The following is a 22,640-nucleotide window of genomic DNA, read 5'->3' on the forward strand; positions in this document are numbered from 1 at the left end:
TTTCCTATTTCAACTAACATGAAAGTTGACACTAAGCCGACCTTGGTTTCATGAGAATGCACGAACAGTAATCAACTAAAGATTTTCTGGTTGCCCAAGTATCCACTGCAACTTTTAAGTTCACATGACATTGTCTAATGTATTTCATTTACATGTGTATCGCACTGATTAAAAAGGATGCAGCTTCCAGAAAACAGAGAAAACTGAGGTAGGAAATTCTGCTAAAGGTAATTTTTTTGTCTTCCTTTTAGTGGACATTGTACTCTTTGGACGGCTATCTGTGATGTGCATGGTAAAATCTTAATCTAAATCGGTACTAAAAGATATTGTCCCTACATTCCCTAAGTTAGATAAGAAAATAATGTATTATGTCTATTCACCATTTTCTTGGAATCCATTTCAATTCTTTATCCTCATTAATTTTTAGGAAATCAAACAAACAGATTGTATTCTAGGGAACCTTTCACCAGGGCGCCTGCTCTTTTCATGGTACCTATTTTCTGAACACTTTAAACAAAGTGTTCTGTATTTTGGTTTATAGGTATGATTTTATTTATAATTGTTAAATTTTTGTTATCTTTTTTCATTTTATTAAAAAAAAAAAAAAATTATATAGAGACAATAATTATTTATAGTAATTATAAGTTAAAGGTTATAGTAATTTATATTTTTACTTGTCCATATAATCGATAATCTCTTTATATTGAGCTATAAGACTATGGCGGTTCAGCAAAATGAAAAAATATTACTAAAGAGAAAAACACATTATCAATAGGTTCAATGATAATGAAACAGTAGGTTGATACTTGAACCTATCCATATGTCTGGGAAGTATTGAAAGAAAAATGACACAAGTTTAGGCACTAAATATCATGATAGATAGTTATAAGGAAATTTTTTAATTATGTTATTATTTGCTTCAATTTTCTTCCTCTTTAGATAAAATATTTAAATTAAAAAGTAATACTCATTTAGATTAGCAACATAGCAGTCATATAGACAAGTTATTTATCATCACTACCAAACCACATTAACTTCTTGAGCTAGGGACATGTTGCCCCTATATAATTTAAAATTATCTACTCTAAAAATTATTATTTCCTTAGAAAGGAGCCATTTTTAGTCAAATAATAATGTCAAGAAGAGGTGGATAGGAGGTTGGTGATCTAGAGTAACTTGATGGATAAGACATGTTTGTCATTAATAATAACAATATCACCTCTTGCTAGTGTTATTACAAGTGGTTTGACAATACTTTTTCATACTTTTTTAATCAAATGCAAACAACATGGGGTATATAATAAGTCTTGTAGCATTTATTAACATCATACAAAACTGTTTAAAAATGGTCATTTAGAACAAAGTGTGGACATCCATCAATTCATAATAGGTAGTTTGACACAATAATTGTGAATGAGCAAATCAATCCAACACATTACTAAATTGATAAATAACATCAAATATATTTATAAATAACATTAGCTATAATATACTCAGTTATATTGATAAATAACAATATTTAATATTAATAATTTGTATTTTTATATTTTGTATAGAGTGTTGATCTGATTATTGATGTGATAACAAGACATACTTAAGAATTCTTGAAAATATCTAGAAGTCTTAAAATAAATTAAGACGAGATATTAAATATAATTTTAAAAATTAGAAATAAAATACATATAAAATTATATCAAATGATCACAAATTTGAGTTCAAATTTTAAGTCCACAAATTACGCCACAAATTATGCAGTTGACCTTGGTCAATGCTAGAAAACCTATACGAACCTTGGTAGTAGAAAATAGATAGATTGAAGACTATAACTGGTCATTAAAAACAAGTATAAATAGAACCATCCGTCATCAAGTAGACCAGTTATTCATTTGTTATTACAGAGAAGACAAATGAATCAAAACAAGCCCAAAGAAAAAACGTACGTTTTCACTGATGCGGTAATTCATTGCAATGGCCCAGTGAGCAATTAAAAATCATGTCTTCCATTAAAAGATGTTCTGCTTAAGTTAAGGTAATGAAGCAAACGTTAACTTCTTTAAAGTCATATGGAGGAAGAATTTAGGCAACTACAACACATATTTTCCATGTTGAATTAGTCGAAGATGATGCAAAACAATCATGAAAGTTGATCTTAAGCCAACATTGGTTTCAAGAAAATACATGAAAGCTAATGTACTTATGCTTGATAAGTTATCCAAATGGGCAGAAACCCTAATGAGGTTGGAGAATTTTTAGGGACCACAGTCGCCTACGTAGTTATTTTGTTATTACATGGTATAGATACTGACAATTCAGAACAGTTTAATGAGCCTTTCTAATTAGAAACAGACAATTGCTAAACCAGAGCATTTAAGATCTGTACTATTACTGACCTAAAATCAGATCCTCTGCGTGGGAGAAATTTGCCAAGAGATTAGACTTTGAATTTCCACATTCCCGTTCAATACAATGTGCGTACTTGAAACGTTCTTCTCCACAAAAAAAACAATAGATTGGCTGTCCACGTATCCACCAAATTCGCCGCAATTTGAACTTCACATGGCAGATGTTGCGTAATGTATTACCTTGCATGTGTGCCGTCATCATCACAAATAAACAGGACAGCAAATATTTCCAAGAGGAATTTCTTTCTGTCTTTCCTTTTAGCGCACATTGTACTCCATGGATGGCCATTTATGGCGGTAATGCTAAATTTTTCATTCTAAATCAACTTGGTCTGTGGGAGATCTTTACTAAAATATTATCGTATCTTCTATGTTTGTATAAGCAAGTGTAGTCTAATTATAAAGAAGGAAACAACGTATTCGAGTTGTAAAATGTTCCTGTAATAAATGTATACATGAGGAGCAGATTAAACCTAATCCAGTGTATCTTCCAACCTGGCACCTGAATCATATTCATTAGTATTTATTTTATATGAAGAATTTTCAAACGTGGATCTGATGATCATTTATTTGTGCTGCTACTAGAATTTGGTAGTACCTTTGGATACATACATACATGGAACTTTTCAGCGCCCATTGTAAACCATGGCGAACTGTGGTCAGTGTGTAGGTGGCTTAACCTCTTCCCTTGTTCAAAATGTGGCTCCTGTTTTAGAATTCTTTTTCCCAAATAAGATGGTGCTCTCTATATATTTAAATGTTCTAATGTTTTTCAGAATTGATCTCAAGTTGTCACAGTATATATGATAAAATAATTATGGAAGTAATAATAAATTGTAGGCAAGAGAAGTGTATGTGTTGTCTTCATATATTTTTGGTTTATATTTGTTTTGATTCTATTTTATAATAGGTTGTCTTCATATACAATTTGATCAATTTTGTCAAAATCATAATATGAATCTCAACTTGATGGGTTGTTATCCTCTCTTAGTTTCAATGGCATAGACAAACTTTCATGGACTAAATTGTAGGTGCAATTGTATTCCCTAGGCATGACTCCATCCATGACCTCATTCCTCAAATTCAAGCCTAATACCAACTTATTTTGAGTTGTCCATTTAATCAAGTTTGACTATTGTCCATTAGCTTGCACACTAAAATATTTGAATTGAGCAATTAAAGCCATGCATTTAAAGACATGTCTCATGACATTAGAGATTATTAAAAAATTAATGCATTAATGTCTAGAAAAATCATCAAAAAGAATAATAAGGTAGTGGCATAAGGTTTGGACAATCATTAATAGATACTACAACATCTAAGCATGCTTCATTATGTGTCTTTTCTACATTTCGTCTCATAAAATTGGTAATGGGGGTTTGATTGTGAGATAAGTTTTTAAGTAGAGAGAATAAACTTAACCTTGATGGGAAGATCTTGAGCAATAAAATTCTAGATGATCAATATTAGTGAGCAATGGTAAGATTTATAAAAGATTGAGAAATTAATGAAATTGCATAACCACCTTATCTAAATGAAACCAAACAATGTACTAAACATATCTACATGCATTCGCTAATATTCTCGCCCTTGTGACATTATTCTTGTAAATTTACCCCTGAAAACACAAAATTTTACCTTTCCAAGGGAACTCCGCTTAAGGTTTAGATTACAATCTTGTTCATAACATAAAACAAATAAATATTTTTTACATCTGAAAAATAAATCTTGAGTCAAGTGGAGCTCCATCAAGTTGCCTCATGACACTCGGAAGGGTGGAGATTTAAGTTGAATTTTTGAATATTCAATCTCAAACACTAAAATCATTGATTCTTGAAATATTTAACAACAATCCATATTGAGTTTTGATAGAGCTCCATCAAGTTGTTTGATGACCCTTAGAAGGTTATAGTTCTTTATCATGGTCTCTTAAAACCACAAGACAACAATCCATACTGAGCTCAACAACAAATCCCTTACCTATCTCCAAAAATAAAACTTCACAATACATTTACTGTTCAAATATGTCAACACCAACAAAGAAAGCTAAAAGAAAATTAAAAAACACCAAAAATTATTTTCATGCAAAGCACCATCTCAAATCAAAAAGCTAACTTGAGATGAAATGAATTCCTCCATCCTCCAATTTCACAAGCCTCTAAATATATTTGTTAGTCATTTTCCTCCAACACATTGCACTAAATAAAGTATTGCAGTCATCCATAAAGGGATAATAGGCATAATAGACTTTTGATCAATCACTCATTAATAAGCCCATACTCCAAAGCTTCCAATAGAGACATGTGATTATCCTTATCAATATCCTTGAACATTAATATTAGATACTTCTAAACAAATCTTTTGCAAGATCACCACAAAAATCTTGAAGAAAAAATTTATTGTTGAGATTTACGAAAGACAATTCAAGCTCCATGGCATATAAGGAAAATTGCATCATAGTCATCAATATGGATTGAAGTATTAATTTACCACCAGGTATATTATTATTTTTTTAATTAGTATACCACTAGTTACATGCTAATAATGGATTATCTTTAGTACATATAGACATACTTCATTAGTTGAATCTTTGAAGTATTTAAGAAATCCTTCACAACAAACTTATTATTGGTATCTACATTCATGACACGTATGTTGTTAGAGTTGGTAAAACAATGCTCTATACCATGCAAGATTGGACAAAGATTATAGCCGCATAAGATCTAGGCACTCCATGAAAGGAGAAGAGAGATTAGCAATGAAAGAATAATACTATTCTATCAAGGATGTAAATGATACAATGATATTAGATAACATTACAAAGGGGAACCCTTGGTAATAAAAGCCAAGGTGAATATAGGATGTCATAAGATTATGACATGTGTCTTAATATTATGACTTGAGACAAAGTAATATCTTATCGTCCATTTAAGGTGGAAAAGTAATAATATGATAACTATCCACTATAAGTGGGAAGTTTCTTACGTGCTTCCCAATTATACTTAAGTAACATGTGTGATTAGGTCCTAGGTGTCTAACTTATAAGGTACAATAGTGCTACAACACCAACACACCCTTAAGTGCAACTTAAGGGAAATGTACAAAAATACAAGTTATGCAATATGGAAGATGGATCTTAGCTACTAGGCCATGTTATGTACCCATGTATAAATGCTATAAATGCAATGAAATCTCTCACAAAAAGAGAAAAGGACAAAACCTAGAGGGACAAAAAACCACCATAAAAGAGAGATGAAAAAAAAATGATCTCAATGATCAATGAGATAGACAAAACCCAATGTATGGAAAAACTCCACCCAATAGAGATTAGAAGGAGAGATTCAAGGAAGCGCCCACTCAATATAGAGTTTGCTACAATGATGGCAATGTTGTGCCTCTCACTCATGCCCCACTTTTTCAATTGGAAAAATGGGGACCCTCTCTCTTTTTATTAGTTTTCTTACAATGGTTTTGCCCCTTAGTATCCTTTTCTATTTCCTTCCTTCTCTTTTTGTGGATGATTAGGCTTTGGGCTTGCTATGACACCTAGTCATCCTAGGGACACTCCACCCCTAACACGTGATCCTCGCTTTGTTTCTTTGTTTCATTTTCCTTTTGGTCATATGTTGGGCTTCAAACTTTAGGATCTCATTGGTTCCAAGTTAGACTAGGGTCATCAGCCCCCAATCCCTAATGTTATTTTCCCTTTCAAGGATTAGAAGCTATAGGTCGAGTGTTTATGTAGTGATAGGTAATCATTCAATCCCCAACCCTTGACTCAGAGGGGCTTTACTTTTGATCCTTCCTTATTTTACACCTAACCACCAATGAAAATAATGTAGTTGGTATCCACTCAAGCATTAGTTGCTTCTCTATAGATAGAGGGCTTTGTCAATTCATTTCTCACCTTTGTGTGTTTAAAATTTGAATCCTATAATTTATTCTATGATTGGTTGTTCCTAGGTCATCCTTATGGGTCAAAGATTTCGTGATTGGGGGTGTGTGCACCCTCCATCATCCATTAAAGATCTTGTGCTTATGTCCTAATGTATATTTTCCTTTTTATTGTCTTTTTGTTTTACATTTTCAATATTTTTTGTATTGGGATGATTCCTTTAGGTCTTGACAGATATCCCTCCCTTTCTTCTTCTATTCTTTATTGTATTTTTCAACATCTCCGATTCTGGTTTAATCTGTGTCCTTCCTTGGGTGTTGAGCATAGTATTTCTGGGTATTTTGTGTTTTTCTCTAACCTCCTTCAACCCTTGCGTGTTCCATCAAGTTCCCAATGAGATGAACATAGGATTTTCTTGGTAAATCATCTAAAACTCAAAATAAATCAACATATGGCATAGTGTTTCAAATTAAAACTACAGACTAGGTGTAAAACTTGAAAAACCAAAAAATATTTTCTTTAAAACTTTAATACACAAAAATATACCCTTTAAAAAATTTAGAGAATGATTTAGAACTTATATATTTGAGGATTGAGCCTTGCAACTTGACTCTAAAGATCATATGCTTCATATGATATATGATTATCGATTCCCAATCCTTGATCCCTAATGAATTCAAAAACATTTAAAAATCACCCAGGATTTGGTGATGGAATGAATGACATAATTTTTTGTATCCAAATTTCTAAACCCATGAACCTCATCAATGGGAAGTACACATTTATATTGGGCCTTGACGATCAAACATATCCTTTATAGTTTCTCAAAAGCCAAGAACACCTTAACTAAACTTATTGACCCTTGATGTAAATTTGGCCCTTGGGAAATTAGAAGTTAGGCATTGGGGATGAAGATTTGAATTTACACTTGTGATATCCCTAACCTCGATACTTGATCCTCAATGTCCTATTTTTGTAATATATTTTGTAGTTCAGATGTCAAGGTTCTCTAACTCCAAAATGTCTGAGATCATGGTCAAGTCTGATCCCTGGCCCTCTCTTAATATACTATCAATCATTGGTCTTTGGGGGCTCATGATTATAATTTCTTAAAGAGCTTCTTATGGATAGTTTAGGCTCGATCGCCAATATAGGTCATAAACTCAATGCTCTTTATTTTTTATTCATGTAATTTTGGTTTTTATTAGTGCTAAGACACGCCATGATTGATTTAATTGGTAATACTGATAATGTTAATGTATTTTGGCTTATATCACATATTTTCCTAATTCAATTTGTTTGTTTATAGAAGAAGTTATGCCTAAAGAAAAGGTAGCTCCAATGAAGTACAAGTTTCTTCATCACTTCCCTTCATCCCAGCTAGTATCTTCTGATAGACAAATAATAGATGTGGATGTACTCCATATTGACAAAGATGAGTTCCTAAAGAGAATATAAAATCAAAGCATTAGGAATTACTAGATAACATCATTGGTGAAATCTAGACCAATATAGGCAGCAACATTCCCAATTTCTCTCTAGTCTCTATACCTAGTGTTGGCATGTGTCAAATTGTTAGAAATTGGGATATTAGGCTACTAATCATTATAAAAAAGATATTAAATAAATAAAAGAATCATACAAACATAAATTTAACCCATTACACAAGATATACAAGGAAAAAATCCTTTCAGTTAAAAACACCCATAAAGCATCATTTTATTAAAACACTTACAAAATATAGTCTAATGCAAAATAGACTTGAACCTAGGGACATTTATCCACATACTTCCACATGGCCAATAATAAATCTTGTGGATAGTAACACAACTCACTATAAATCTCCAAATTCTCCAATCACTCAAATGAGGGACAACCTCCTTAAATATAGCAAGAAAGGTGAATTCAGTAGTCACAAAGGGTGGCTTCACTAGTAGCACCTTTTTCAATAACATCCATTCAATAAATAATTAATAACTAATAGGTATTAGAATATAATTATTTATAATGGTATAGGTTTAATAAAGAATATAATATATAATTTCTTTTATAACCTTATACTAGAACAATATATAAATGTTATAAGGGTAATGGCCCCTAATAACATTTTATTCTAGCACTCCCCCTTAATTTTACTAAGGTGCATCACATGTTAATTTCCATAAAAAGAAAAAATGAAGTACCCTAGTAACGTAGGTCTTCATTGGTAGTGATAAATAGAGGCACATATATATGCCAACATGAAGATCATGCATCATGAGCTACATGAGAGGTATCTTGTCATAATTTGTAATCCCACTTTAAAAAAAATTATGCTATGAGGTCTTACAAAAAAATATTTAGGAGCTACAATCTCCTCAAATTAGCCTCCCATGGATTTATAGTACCCATAAGATTTAATACAAGATGTGCATAGGACTTTATACAATGTGACAATAGGACTTAATGTACAACTAATTTATAAGTGTAATATCTATGAAGAAAAGATTTTTCTAGATGCTTATAGGAATTGATCCCATCCCAAGGTGTTAGCATGTCCATAGGTCTTATTTAATTCTTGGGGTCTCCAATCTAGAAGTGTCAATACTATCCACACTCCCCCTTAATGGAAACTCCTTATGGCCACACATTAAATTGAATTTGGAGCATATAATGTCTAATGGTACTATATTATGCATTTTAGGTCTTACATCTAGCATTTAGCTACTAGGTGGTGTCATGTACAAGATTTATCCACTAGGTGGTGTCATGTACACTCCCCATAAATTTGATCACCTAAAGGCCAATCAATGCATAGAGGTTTCAATAAGTTATGGCTAAGATTCTTATATATAGCATGTGCCCATGATCTTCAATGTGTTTTTATAATGTAACTGGAGAGAACTTTTATGATGCAATACTTTCTCTTTAGTGAGGTTCCCATGATCTTCAACATTCTTTTCTCTCTTTGGGAGAGTAAAATAAATTGAAATAAGATGGTACTTTTAAACCTATTCATTTTGAACTCTTACATAAATCTTCAAATCCATATTAATTATTCAAGAATTACTTTTGTATTTCTCCGCTTAAATTTAAAGAAACAATAGAAAATAAGAGTGACTTCAATAGTCACAAAGGGTGGCTTCATTTGTAACAACAATTTCAATAACCCCAATTCATAAATAATCAATAATATAATAGGTATTAGATTATAATTATTTCAAATGGGATATGATTAATAAAGCATATAATATATAAGGTTTAATAACCTTATATTAGAACAATATAAAAATGTTATAAGGTATGACCCCTAATGACATTATGTTCTAACACCCCCTCTTAATATTAATAGGGGGCATCACATGCCAATTTCCATAAAAGAAAAATATGAAGTATCCCAATAACGTAAGTCTTCTTTAGCAGAAATGAACATGGACACAATTATATGCCAACATGAAGACCATGCATCACAGGCTACATGAAAGACATCTTGTCATAATTTGTAATCCTAATGTTTTAAAAATGACGTTATGAGGTCTTATAAAAAATTATATTGGAGCTTCAGTCTCTTCAAATTACCTCTCCCTAGATTCATAGTGCTCGTAGGACTTAATACAAGCTTCTCAAAGGACATAGTACAATGTTCCCATAGGACTTAATATAATTATTTTACAAGTGAAATATTTATAGAGATATTTTACTAGATTCCCATAGAACATAAGATGTCATCTAGAGGTGTTAAAATGTCCATAGGTCTTATTTAATCCATAATATCTTACATCTAAAGGTTTCATTGTTATGCACATTCCACCTCAATGGAAAATCCTTATGGCCGAACATTAGATTGAATTTGAATGATATGATGCCTAAAGGTCTTACATTAATCATTTTAGGTCTTATATCTAGGATTTAACCACTAGGTGGTGTCATGTACACTCCCCCTAAATGGAATAACCTAAAATCCAATCACCACATAGGTTTTAATAAGTGATGGATAAGATTCCAATATATATAGCACGTGTCCATGATCCTCAATGTGTTTTTATGATGGAACTAGAGAGAACGTTTATGATGCAATAATTTCACTTAAATGAGGTACCCATGATCTTCAACATGTTTTTCTCTCTTTATAAATGATATTCTATGGGAAGAGTAAAATAACTTCAAGTAAGATGGTACATTTAAATGCATCCAATTTTAACTCTTCGATAAATCTTCAGAGCCATATTAATTCTTCAAGAGTTTCTTTTGTATTTCACCATTTTGATTCAAAGAAACAATAGAAAATGGCCTCTTACTAAAGTGTTAAACTATCCATGTAATATCATTTATGCCATATGTTTTGAAGACATAATCAAAATTTGTTAATAGAGCATAAATTGGTTTCTTATAAATTTGAACATATATTCTCATATAAATTGTAAAAATGATTAGTATAGCCTAATTGAATCTAATACCATGTTAGAGATTAGGATCTTAGGATACTTGTCATTATAAATAAGATATAAAATAAATAAATTAAGAATCATACAAACATAAAGTTATCACATTACACAAGATATAAATGGGAAAAAACCATTTGAGGTAAAGAAAACCCCATAAAGCATCATTTTATTAAAACACCTACATATCATAGTCTATGACAAAATATACTTGAACCTATGGATACTTCTTCACATAATTCCACATAGTCAATAATACCTCTTGTGCATAGTGATACAACTCACTATAAATCTCCAAATTCCTCACTCTCTCAAATGAGAACCTTCTTAAATAGAGGAAGAAGGGTGACTTCACTAGTCACAAAGGGTGGCTTCACTAGTCACACCTTTTTAAATAACCCCTATTCATAAACAATTGATAATCTAATAGTTTTTAGATTATAATTATTGTAAATGGGATATGATTAATAAAGTATAAAATATATAAGGTTTTATTACCTTATATTAGAACAATATACAAATTTTATAGGGATGTTGACCCCTACTAAAATTATGTTCTAACAAAAACACTATAGTGCAAATGAAAGGAAAGTCTATGGGCCATTGGGAGATGTAGATTCAAAAACTACATAGCCCTTTGTAGTTTCACCTACACTTTTGTAGCCACTTTAGTGACCATTCTCCTGGCATTTGATTAGGCTCATTTTAGCCCTTCCATCAACCTTTTACCTCTCAAGATGCTCATGACAACTTTTCAGCAATTACCTTTTTGTGTCAGTTTTGTATTAGCCACGTGTGTCTCTTGCCACCCACCATCTTTTTCAGTGTGTCATGTGGATGTCCATGCACCATGATATATTCTCATAACATCTTAATGCTCAAACATCAATTCTTAACATTTTGTAACTTGTCACCTACCCAAGTTGGTGGAAATGGCTCAAAATCTTTAAAAATGTCTTGATGGCTCTCTCTCTCTCTCTCTCTCTCTCTCTCTCTCTCTCTCTCTCTCTCTCTCTCTCTCTCTCTCTCTCTCTCTCTCTCTCTCTCTCTCTCTCTCTCTCTCTCTTCTTTTAAATTTATTTTTTCATTCTGAGAGATCTCTCTCTGGAATCCTCACATAATCTCTCATATTTATCTCTTGCATTATCTTGGATCTCTCTCTCTCTCTCTCTCTCTCTAGATAACTTAAGTAGATTCCTACGGATTACTACAACAATTTGTGTAGCTCTCTTGGCTTCTTCGAGCTATTTTTGGTAATATATCTCTTGTTTATATGAGCATCTTGGGATTTATCACATCCCTTGTATGTAAATAATTTATCTATCTATTTGCCATTTGATCTATCTATCTATCTAGGTGTTGTGGAGGCAGAAACACCAAAATAGGGACTTGATTGAGGCAAGTCTCCAAACAACTCCAAATATTTTTCCTTTTTCATGTCTGTATGTTTATTGGAAACATTCAAATACACAAAAGTTTGCATGTGTTCATTTATTTAATTTTCATTTATATCTAGGCTAAAGCATCGAGATGTGTCACACTTTGGGCCAATGGAGGGTAGTTCGGTCGGAACAGTCTGGCTGGACTGAGTCCGACTAGACTACCCTCGGGCCGTGTGCTGCCTATGTGGTGCCGAAATTGCGTCGGGAGTCCGACCGGACTCAGTTCGGCCATACTCCCTTAGTTCAAATGACCCCATCCAAAAAAAATTCAATTTTTATTTTAATGTTAGAACTAAGGATAGTTTGGCCAGACTCATGGCACAAAAAAGGTCAAAAACTCTATATTTCTGAAACTTTTCACTTTTGCTCAATCTTTCTTCAAGCAGAATATTTTTTTACAAAAATCTAAAAATACCCTTTTGTAGAGCTCGAAGTCACGAATCTGATCGTATAATTTTTTTACTATTTTGATAATTTTTAATATTTCTTATTAACTAAACATTATGAGTATCTTTTTAATGTTAAAAAAGAGGTTGATTAGGAATTAAAAAAAAAATTAAATGAAATTGAAAATAATTATTTTATTTTTTTACAGTAGATGAGAGAATCTTCTCGAAAAGGTTTTTTTTTTTTGGATAATGACAAATTTTGTACTCAAAAGGTGACGTCGAATGAAAACAATCAAATTTAGCTATGTTGAACTTCAAAATATTATATCGAGAAAAATATACATCAAAATTTTATTTTTTATTTTTTTACACTGCATATATATGTTCTCTAATTGGAAAAAAAAAATCCAAAAAAGCAAAGTCCATTTTCATTTTTTTGGTGGCACTGACTAGAACCCTTGATTTTCATCATTTTTCATAAATGAAAAATTTGTCTTTGAATTTATAAAAATATATCAATTTTTTTCCTAAAATTTTTTTTAAATGGGTGGGTGTAATAAGTTGGGTCCCAATTTCACGGAGGTCTGTGAACATAAAAGTTTGCCGCTAGAAACGAGTGCCCATTTTTTAAGAAACGGACATCCGTTTAGCTTCAGGTCCCTGACCCATAAAAATAAAATGAGTGCACATTTTGAAAAACGGATACCCATTTAGGATCGGACCACCATAGAGAAATGGGTGCACGATTTTAGAAACGGTAACATGTTTCTAAAAATGTGTACCCGTTTCTAAAAGCGGGTACACGTTTCTAAAAGCGGGTACACGTTTCTAAAAACGGGTACACGTTTCTAAAAACGGGCAAACGTTTCTTAAAATGCTACAAATTTCAAAATGGGTGCCCGTTTTTTGAATTTTAAATAACGGGTGCCTGTTTCATAAAAGATGGAGCGGGAAACACACCTATGCCTCGGTTTTGGCTTCGGCTTGGTGGGACCAAGCCTATGCTTGGACCTCCAAAAAATGGCTAAGGCACTGGAATACCACATTTCTGCCTTGCCATAAGTGTTTGAAGGTCTTCCTGATTGTATTTTTTGATAAAATGAAAACCCATTAGAGTTCTCACTTTCAATGTAAATTTCATAGTGATATTATTTTTTTTACTATTTTTGTATTATTTATTAATCAAAAGTGGTACCTAAATGTAAAATAGTGAGGTTCAGTAAAACTTTAATAACTTTTTTTGTTTTTAGGTTTTTTGGAAAATAAATTATATGACATCAATCTACATACAATTGTTTTAAAGATTAAAAAAAAAATTTAAAAATATGAAATTTTCATCAAATTATTGTAGTCGTACAACAAATGTTTTGAAAATGTACTTTATAGTCAATTAAAAATTAATTTAAAAAAATATATATTATAAAAAAATTAAAAAAATTTCTCATCAATATTTGGTGTCTTAAGTATCTTTTCCCAGAAGGATTTGCAAAAATTCATTTATTTACATCAAAATATGGTGGTCGTACACATGTGTGGTATGGTCCTGAAATAGGCATTTTGAAAAAGTGGTTTTTAAACATGCCTACTAAAAAGAAATTTCTAGCATGTGGGTATTGAAATAAATTACATATATGAAAATTAGACTCCGAGCACTACATTTTCTATTACTAAATTTTTTTCAGATTCTATCTCTAAGTGCCTCAAATTTTGACATCAATCAACAGAAAATTTTTAAAATAGGGAAAACATTTCCACTTTTTGCCCAAAATTGGGACTCAACTTCTTGCAGCCACCCAAATAACAAACATAAATTTCATTAATAATTCTAAATTTGATTAGTTTACATAATTTCAAAATTCAATTTAGAAATGTAACTTTTATGCGGTCGAAGTTAAATAATTTTAGTTATGTTGGTCGGTGCCTTTATAAAGCGTGACAGGGGTTTGTGCTTTTACACATCTGTTATCTATTATTTTCTATTACATTTTTAAGTTTTGGGTTTCATAGTTTAGCCAAAGTGAATATTTGGGTTTTTGCATTCTTTCTCCATCTTCTCTATTTCAGTCTATACAAGACTATAGTGCACCATGCAGAGGTTTGTGCAACACATTGGTGTCCTTGCCTAAGATGCTCAAATTTGGATTGAAGACTCTCCATCATCTCCACTTTCCATTTTTGTAATCAAAATATTAATTTTATCCATCTATAATTTTAGATATCTTCACCATTTTAACTAGATAGAGATATTTGAATGTATGAACTGAAATTAGTTTTCAGAGGAACATAGTTTTCCTTTTGTAGAGTCACATTTCGTCCATTACAGGAGAAGTGGTGCTAGATATGATACTAGATTCAATTGAAAGGATATTTGGTATTCCTCCATGTGATGATTATTCTAAAGTGAATTTAGTTTATAGAGATGAATATTATTGGAGTGTCATAGACCCTATGGATTACATTAATAACCACTAGCTCAAAAATCCAAGAAAAAAGGAAAAATAAGGTATTGAAGATAGTTCATAGAAGTATGTATTACATATGGATGTAAGAGATCAAGTCACTCTCTTAAGGAAAGTGGTGGGGATACCTAATGCTAAGGAATTCCATCTATGGATACTCATTTTCATCAAAATAATTGTTGCTTGGGAAAATACATAGATTAGGGCAAGATTATAAGTGACAGTATGCATGAGCAAATATCTAGGGTCCAAAATGAACCTTTGTTTTATATGAATTCTTGCTTGGCTTGTTTTCTTGCAAAATCAACCACTTTCACATGCTTAAAGATAAAAGGATCATTGAATGAACCAAGAATGAGAGTAAAAAATTATTACCCTCAACTAAATCTTGAAAAGAGTAGGACATTCCACAAGTTTGTCAATGATGGGTTCATATTTGCAATAATCAAGCATTAGAAGGTGATTTTGTAAAAATATTGTCACTTGATGCAATAGCTAAGATAAAAAATTTGGGAATTATTTTATTCATTTTAAAACTTTTGAATACATTGTAGTGGTAGGTTGTACCCAAGCTCCAAAAAAGTTGCCAAGATATATTTTTGATAAGTTGGTCATATTGGAGCTATGTGGGCAAGTAGGTGATGCACATAAATTGATTGTCACAAAGAATAAGCCATGTTTCAACATTCCAATTGGATTAGGGGCACAAGAATTCCTTGATATGAAAAGTGCTAAAGGTGTGGAACTAGAGCCTTTGAGCTATTTATTGAAGCCTTTATCAGTTACATGAAATACGTTGATCCTATTGGTAAAATTGGCCCAACTATTGGGCACGAGGGCTTCATTAGATAGGCAATATGATATCACGTGCGTTCATATTGGGGGGGTTTAATACCCCAAAAATGAGGGTATAATATATTGCCTATTAGTGAAAATAGGGGGTTTTTAATTCAGGCTATGAAAAATGCAATATTTGGTGAAAATAGGGGGGCTTTTAATTTGAGCTTTTTATTGGCAGCGGGTGAAAAAAAAGGAGTTTAGGGCAATATTTTTTGAAAATAGGGGGATTCTTTAGTATGACATGTACACATGTGATATAATTCAGGTTCACTAAGTGAAGCCCTCGTGCTATTGGGACCTACTTTAGACATGAGTTTCAAGTGGAACATCACAAAGCTAACTATGTAGATGGTTATGATGTAAACATAAGGGATTATTATATAATGGATTTAAATCTTGCTAACTTGGCTTCAAGAATATGGATTTCTAAGGGAGTTAAAGATAAAGATGATGCAAATAGATTGCATCCCTAATACAAATAACAAAATATTTACATCCCATGCTCAATATTGACCCTCCTTTAGAAGAAGGTTTAGATATGTATGCTCAAGAGAGGACCGTAGTCAAGCAAGCTCAAGTATGGATCTCAATGCCTTATCAAACAAATCTCATGTTCCAAGTTGAAGGTTGGCATCAACGGCAACAAGAAACAACTTCAAAAAAGAAAAAGTCACCTCCTTCCATAAAACCATCTAGGAGTACTAACCTAATGGGTCATGCAAGACCGGTTATTGAGATAGTTCCAATAAAGTTTAGAAGAGTTGCTAAAGGTAAAGGGGGAGGAGCTCCAAAGGCTATTACTATAAGAAAAAGGAAGTCTAGAGAAGCAAAAGGAGGACGAGGATGAGGACGAGGACGAGGATGAGGAGGGCGAGAATGAGGAGGAGGAGGAGAATGAGAAGGAGAAGGAGAAGGAGAAGAAGGAGAAGAAATATTCTTACAATACACCAATAAAGATTATAATTAAGAAATATTCTTACAATTATTTTATCATATACACTTTTTAACAAGTGCTTTTTTCAGATTCGTAATTTAAAATAGATTTTTTTTAATTTTTTAAGACTTTTTAGAGCCCTTTTTCTATTATAATAAATGCTTCATTTTTAGTTTTTATTTTAAAATGTCTTAGTTATCCAAAAACAAGAGTAAAGTCTTAGGTTGAAACCTCTTCAGTTGAGAGTCAAGGAATGAGGGTATCCATTTTACCAAAGTCATCTGAAACATGATCCTAACCTTGTCCATTACAATGACAAGGTATTGCATCAACAAGACTTGATCTTTGGTGAACTCATTCAAAACTATTTAACTTTATAAACAGACCACAGACCCGTTGACAAATACATCAAATTTAAGAATGTGTGTTGCATAGAAGTCTACAATGTCAAAAGAGAACTATAACAAAAAATCTCATCGATTAATCTGAAGCTGAATATTTTAAACTGACATCTTAATCATTAAGTGGAAGATACGTTTACCTATTGGATTGTCTGATGATTTAAAAGGAAACAATAATAAACATGTAGGTATTATAGAAGGTCGCTTCAAGCCTGCCTCGTTCACTGCTGAAGTACGCGGGTAAAATTACAACTCATCTGACTCTTCCCTTATTCAGTGCGATTAGACAATACGTTGCAGCGCATGTAAACACAGATACATGTCAGGCTCAAGGTTCCATAACCATCTCTAGTCAGGTTCAAAGAATAGAATTCTAAAACGTTTTGTGCATTTTATTATGAGATGAATGAGATAATCGGAATTACTCCCTGTTCACCTAATTCAGTGACAGCACATAACAATTAGACTGATGAAATTGATAAATTCACGGACGACTTAAATATGTTCCTGTAATTTTTGGAATTATAGTTTGACAGATAAATTACCCACTTGCATGTACGAAAAAGTCGATTACTGTTTAGTAACAAAACAAAAAAAGGAAGAGACTTGTTGCTCCACGTATCCACATTACAGAGCAGCCAGGCATTTAACTTCATACAACATGGTTTACTGTGTCTTTTACAGCTATCCATTGGATAATTGATGGGATATCAGATTTGGTCATAAGACTTCTTCCTACTACCTATTTTACATTAAAGATGATGTGAGATACATATTCACCCTCTAAAGTATATTTGTACAGTTGTGTATGTCTTTTTGTTGATGGTGGTAAGTGAGGTTATATTCATCAAGATAATATATCTTTTTCTTTCTAATGATTTTCCTTCATAGACATAAAGAATTCATCAATGACAAATATTTTTCACTTTTTCATTCTTGAAACTCTACAAAAACTATCTTCTATTAATCAATTGATGAGCTAAAGAGGCTCTATAATGAATGGTTTATTAAACTATAACTCTTGATGGAGGTTTACAAGTAAGGTAGCAAGAAAACTGGTATCGACTTAGGAAACTTTATGATTAAGCACACTTGATTCAATGTAGTATTAGGATAGGTGACCTCTTAGGAAGTCTTGATGCTTCACCTTTGTGAGCATCACTTAGATGTAATGAGAGCTAAGTGGACTATTCATTCTTAGGAGATATGGGTTCAGTGAACCACTACTCATGAAATATGGGTCAATGAGTTTCACTAAAACTATGTAATTGAATTTTGATATTAATATCATAAGATTCTTTGTTTTTTTGGGGTACATATTTAGGTGGATGTCCTATTTTTCATCCATTTAAATTTTTATTTCATTCAAAACTTTGTTCTCCCATTGGTGGCTTTTCTGATTAAAGCCTTAGCTCATATATGTATCTTCATTTACTTATTTTTTTAAGGTAACTCATGAGATGTGCCATAGTGATACCCTCAATAGGAACGGTTCTTGTTTCAATTAGAAGATCTTATATAGGTCTAAAGTTTTGAGTTTGAATTCATGTGTGATCATTATTTTTCTTAATCTTCTCTATTTTGTTACATTGTACCATTGAAGTATTTCTATCCCATATTTCACATCTTTAGAGCACCGCTAGAATAGCTAAAAGCCTAAATATAACCCATATATGTTTTCAATCCTATAAATTTTTCTCCTTATTTCTATTTCTCCATGCATAAAGTTCTTTATGCCATTCCATTGTTCTCTTCTACAAGTATCTCAATTGATCTTGTTGCTAAGGTCAATGATAAGATACTTTTAGATTGTTACTTCCTTTAGAACATTCCATCCAATATAAATTCAAGCTATTTTTTTCTTTTAATTGGAGAAGATCATGGTCTTAGTCTTGTTGGTGTTGATTTGCACACCTACCTCCTTGCATAATCACTCTAAATCATATAAATGCTCTTATAAAATTTAAGTGATATAGTGATCAAGATGAGATTGTTCATGTACAAGACAACCCTTACAACAATTTTCTCGAAAATAGCATTGTTCCTTCCTTGCATATCTGACCCTTTTCTAGATTGTGAATATAGACCAAAAAGGGTACGGGAAAGAGGACACCCTTTTTTGACGCCTATGTCACTTCCAAAGTTCTTAGAAAGGATTTCTTAATTTTTACAATTTACCTAAAAATCCTTGTAAAACCTATGAACAATCTTTCCATATTTCTTTAGGATAACAGAATCCTTCATTCTACACCATGAATTGCTCTAAAGAAATGTATCAAAAGCTTTCTTGAAGTCAAAATAATAATAGTAGGTTTCCTCTTTTCTATTAGAATTTTTTTTAATTATAAGGCTCAAATTGATGTCATGATCTATAGTTGTGTGCTTTTATGAAAAATATAATTTCCATTTTACTCTTTTAGCTTTTTAAACTTTACCCATTTGTTCACCTTTTGTTTGACCATGCTAAAAGATAGCTTTAGAAATATAGGATTGGTCATATGATAGATTGATAATTGGGGGGATTTTTTGTATCATCACTCTTAATCACTTGGAAACCCAAGCTTGATGATGCCATTGAATTTTTTCTTGATATGAGGAGCAAAAATTTTACTTCCCCAATTTTACTATTCTATCTTTAACGCAAGAATGTCATAGCCTTCTGTATTCTCATCTTCCCAATGCCTTCTTTAACCTCTTGTAAAGTAAATAATTATGTTGTTTTGTTGACTATAGAGGCACTTTTGCTTCTAGTTCATGCTCATATAGTTGATTTGGATGTGTAAACCATTGATCAAATGTGATGTCATTTTCTATGATATTTCTTTTGTTTAAACTACCTGCCATTTTTTTAGATTGTTCTTCCCTAAATAAATTAATTCCTCTCATGCATTCATGTGTTCTCTTAATTTTTTTTATACAATCTACTAGTATAAACTTTTTGTTTTAATCTTCTTTGCCTATCTCTTTAAGATTTTTTCTTGTTGACTTACACTCCTTATTGAACCAATCATTTCAAAAAAACAATTTGTTTTCCTTTTCCTATTTTTCCCTTAAACACATTTTTAGGAGCCTCTTGAACTATGCTTGTTCCATGCATTCTCTTTACTTTTTATGCATTACTTGCTTTAGAGCTTCCATAAAAGAAGAGAACTTCTCGGCTTATTAAATTTTTTTCCCTTTTCTAAATGTTGGCGATTATGCCACTCTTTTATCAAATGTTAATTTCTTTCAAGCAAAAACTATAATGAACAAATTAGATTGTGATATGATTTAGCTGTTTAGGAGGATGTTCTGTCACTACTTTTGTCATCCTACATGTTAATATTTATGAGCAAATGATGTGATCAACAACACTTGCACCATCATAGGTTTTACATGTGTAATTCTTATATATCTTCTACCTATTTATATCATTATAGATAATCAAACGATAAGTACCACATAAGGTTAGTAGTTATTTGCCAAAATGATTAATTCCCCCATTATCCCCTAGATATCTAGCCCACTAGTGGTTTTTGTCTTTGTCACAGGGTTTGTCCGATTCAAAGGACTGTTCGTATTCTTTTGGTTAGGAAAAAAAACACTTTACATTTATTTTCACTGTTTCACACTTAAGATTGAAAGGAAGTTGTCGATATGTACAAAGACAATAATTTTTAATGTTACAGCCATTAATTTTGATAAGTGGTAAATATATTTATAAATTTTATTACTGCATGGCTATTATAGTGGATTTAGATGTATTATGCAGCTTAATATAGTAGCTAATGTATTAGTTATCATCATACACTCAGTTTTTTTAAATGAAATGTGAAATCATCACTTACCATTCCCTGTAGAACAATGAATACACAGTAAAAGTTTGGAGAGTCAAAGAAATGCTTAATATGATATGACTCGATCACGTGGGAAGAGATGGTCTAACGCCAAATTCGGCTGCTCCATGTGAAGGCGGGCCATGGGAAATTGATGTCATACAGAACAAATTCTATATATTTCCCCCTTCCGCACTTGTGCTTCACAACACAATCCGCTAGTCTCCTTTCGTCTGCTCTTATCATTTTAAGGTGGTCTGTTTGAACAACTGTAATCTTCATAAAGGTGCCTAGTTATGTGCAGCTACGCTGCAATGGCGTTGGTACACACTTTCTTGTTGGTGTTCCTGTGGCTTTCGCCTCAAGCTTATGGACTATATGGTGGGGCTTGGCAATCAGCTCATGCTACATTTTATGGTGGCAGGGATGCTTCTGGCACTATGGGTATGTACTTTTTTTCATTATTACTTATACTGAGTATATGAATTGTGATAAATTCATAAGTTGGTATGCTGAGCAACTGGTTTGGTGCAGGGGGAGCTTGTGGGTATGGCAATTTATACAGCCAAGGGTATGGAACGAACACCGCTGCTCTGAGCACCGCACTGTTCAACAATGGGCTCACTTGCGGAGCGTGCTACGAAATGAAGTGCAATGACGATCCACAATGGTGTCTTCCCGGAACAGTGAGGATCACTGCCACCAACTTCTGCCCCCCAAACAATGCGCTGCCCAATGATAATGGAGGGTGGTGCAACCCTCCTCTTAAGCATTTTGACATGGCCCAGCCTGCTTATGAGAAGATCGCCAAGTACAGAAGTGGGATTGTACCAGTTCTGTTCAGAAGAGTGCCATGCCTGAGGAAAGGAGGAGTTCGGTTCGGCATTAATGGGCACTCATACTTCAATCTGGTGCTCATTTCGAATGTGGGAGGAGCAGGGGACATTCATGCGGTGGCCATCAAGGGGTCGAGAAGTGGGTGGCAGGCCATGTCGCGCAACTGGGGTCAAAACTGGCAGAGCAACTCTTATTTGAACGGACAGGCGCTGTCATTCAAGGTGACTACCAGCGATGGCAGGACAACCATTTCGTATAATGTCGCCCCTTCCAACTGGCAGTTCGGCCAGACCTTCCAAGGCACTCAATTCTAATATAGGCAGGAAGAAGAAGAGCATAGATACAGAGGGAAAGAACGAAATGTTTTATTTAGGAGTTTGTAAGAAAAGTGAAGATAAGATATATATATTATAATGAGTTTGAGTCAGGAAAGACTTTAAAAGCAAGGGCTGCAATGTTATAGTAGTCTCTGTTAAGAGTTGGAAAGACAATTGTAAAGTTATGGTCAGTCTGTCTGTACAATTTGGGTTGTTTTTATGAAATAGTAGATTAAACATTTTCTAATCGTACTTTAAGTTTGATTCAATTTATCTATGTATCTCTAGGTTTTGTAAATTAGCATATACATATTTATTGTGAATTTATATTTATTAGAATGCTAATTAATCGTAATATATTATTAAAAATATTGTAATTTAAATATTTTTTTTAAAGGAAAGGACATAAGCAAGATATATGTGAATTATGTGGATTATAGAGTGCTCATTTTGTTAGTTAAGTTAATGAAAAAGGAAGTAAATTAAAA

The 22,640-nt window shown here is 32.5% G+C and overlaps 1 protein-coding gene across 1 annotated transcript; it reads left to right on the forward strand.

The window, feature by feature from the left end:
- The first annotated feature begins 21,203 nt into the window (after window positions 1–21,203).
- On the forward strand, window positions 21,204–22,391 carry LOC131057220 (expansin-A10). The gene is made up of 2 exons (XM_057991410.2): window positions 21,204–21,442; window positions 21,533–22,391. The coding sequence occupies exons 1-2, from the start codon at window positions 21,295–21,297 to the stop codon at window positions 22,147–22,149; spliced, it is 765 nt and encodes a 254-aa protein (XP_057847393.1). The 5' UTR covers window positions 21,204–21,294; the 3' UTR covers window positions 22,150–22,391.
- Window positions 22,392–22,640: the final 249 nt, after the last annotated feature.

The sequence above is a fragment of the Cryptomeria japonica genome, chromosome 7 (genome assembly GCF_030272615.1).
Source record: "Cryptomeria japonica chromosome 7, Sugi_1.0, whole genome shotgun sequence".
NCBI lineage: Eukaryota > Viridiplantae > Streptophyta > Pinopsida > Cupressales > Cupressaceae > Cryptomeria > Cryptomeria japonica.

Coding starts and splice junctions, on each gene's coding strand:
- LOC131057220 (XM_057991410.2), top strand. CDS start 21,295: ATGTGCAGCTACGCTGCAATGGCGTTGGTACACACTTTCTTGTTGGTG. Junction 21,443..21,532: donor GGATGCTTCTGGCACTATGG/GTATGTACTTTT, acceptor GGTTTGGTGCAG/GGGGAGCTTGTGGGTATGGC.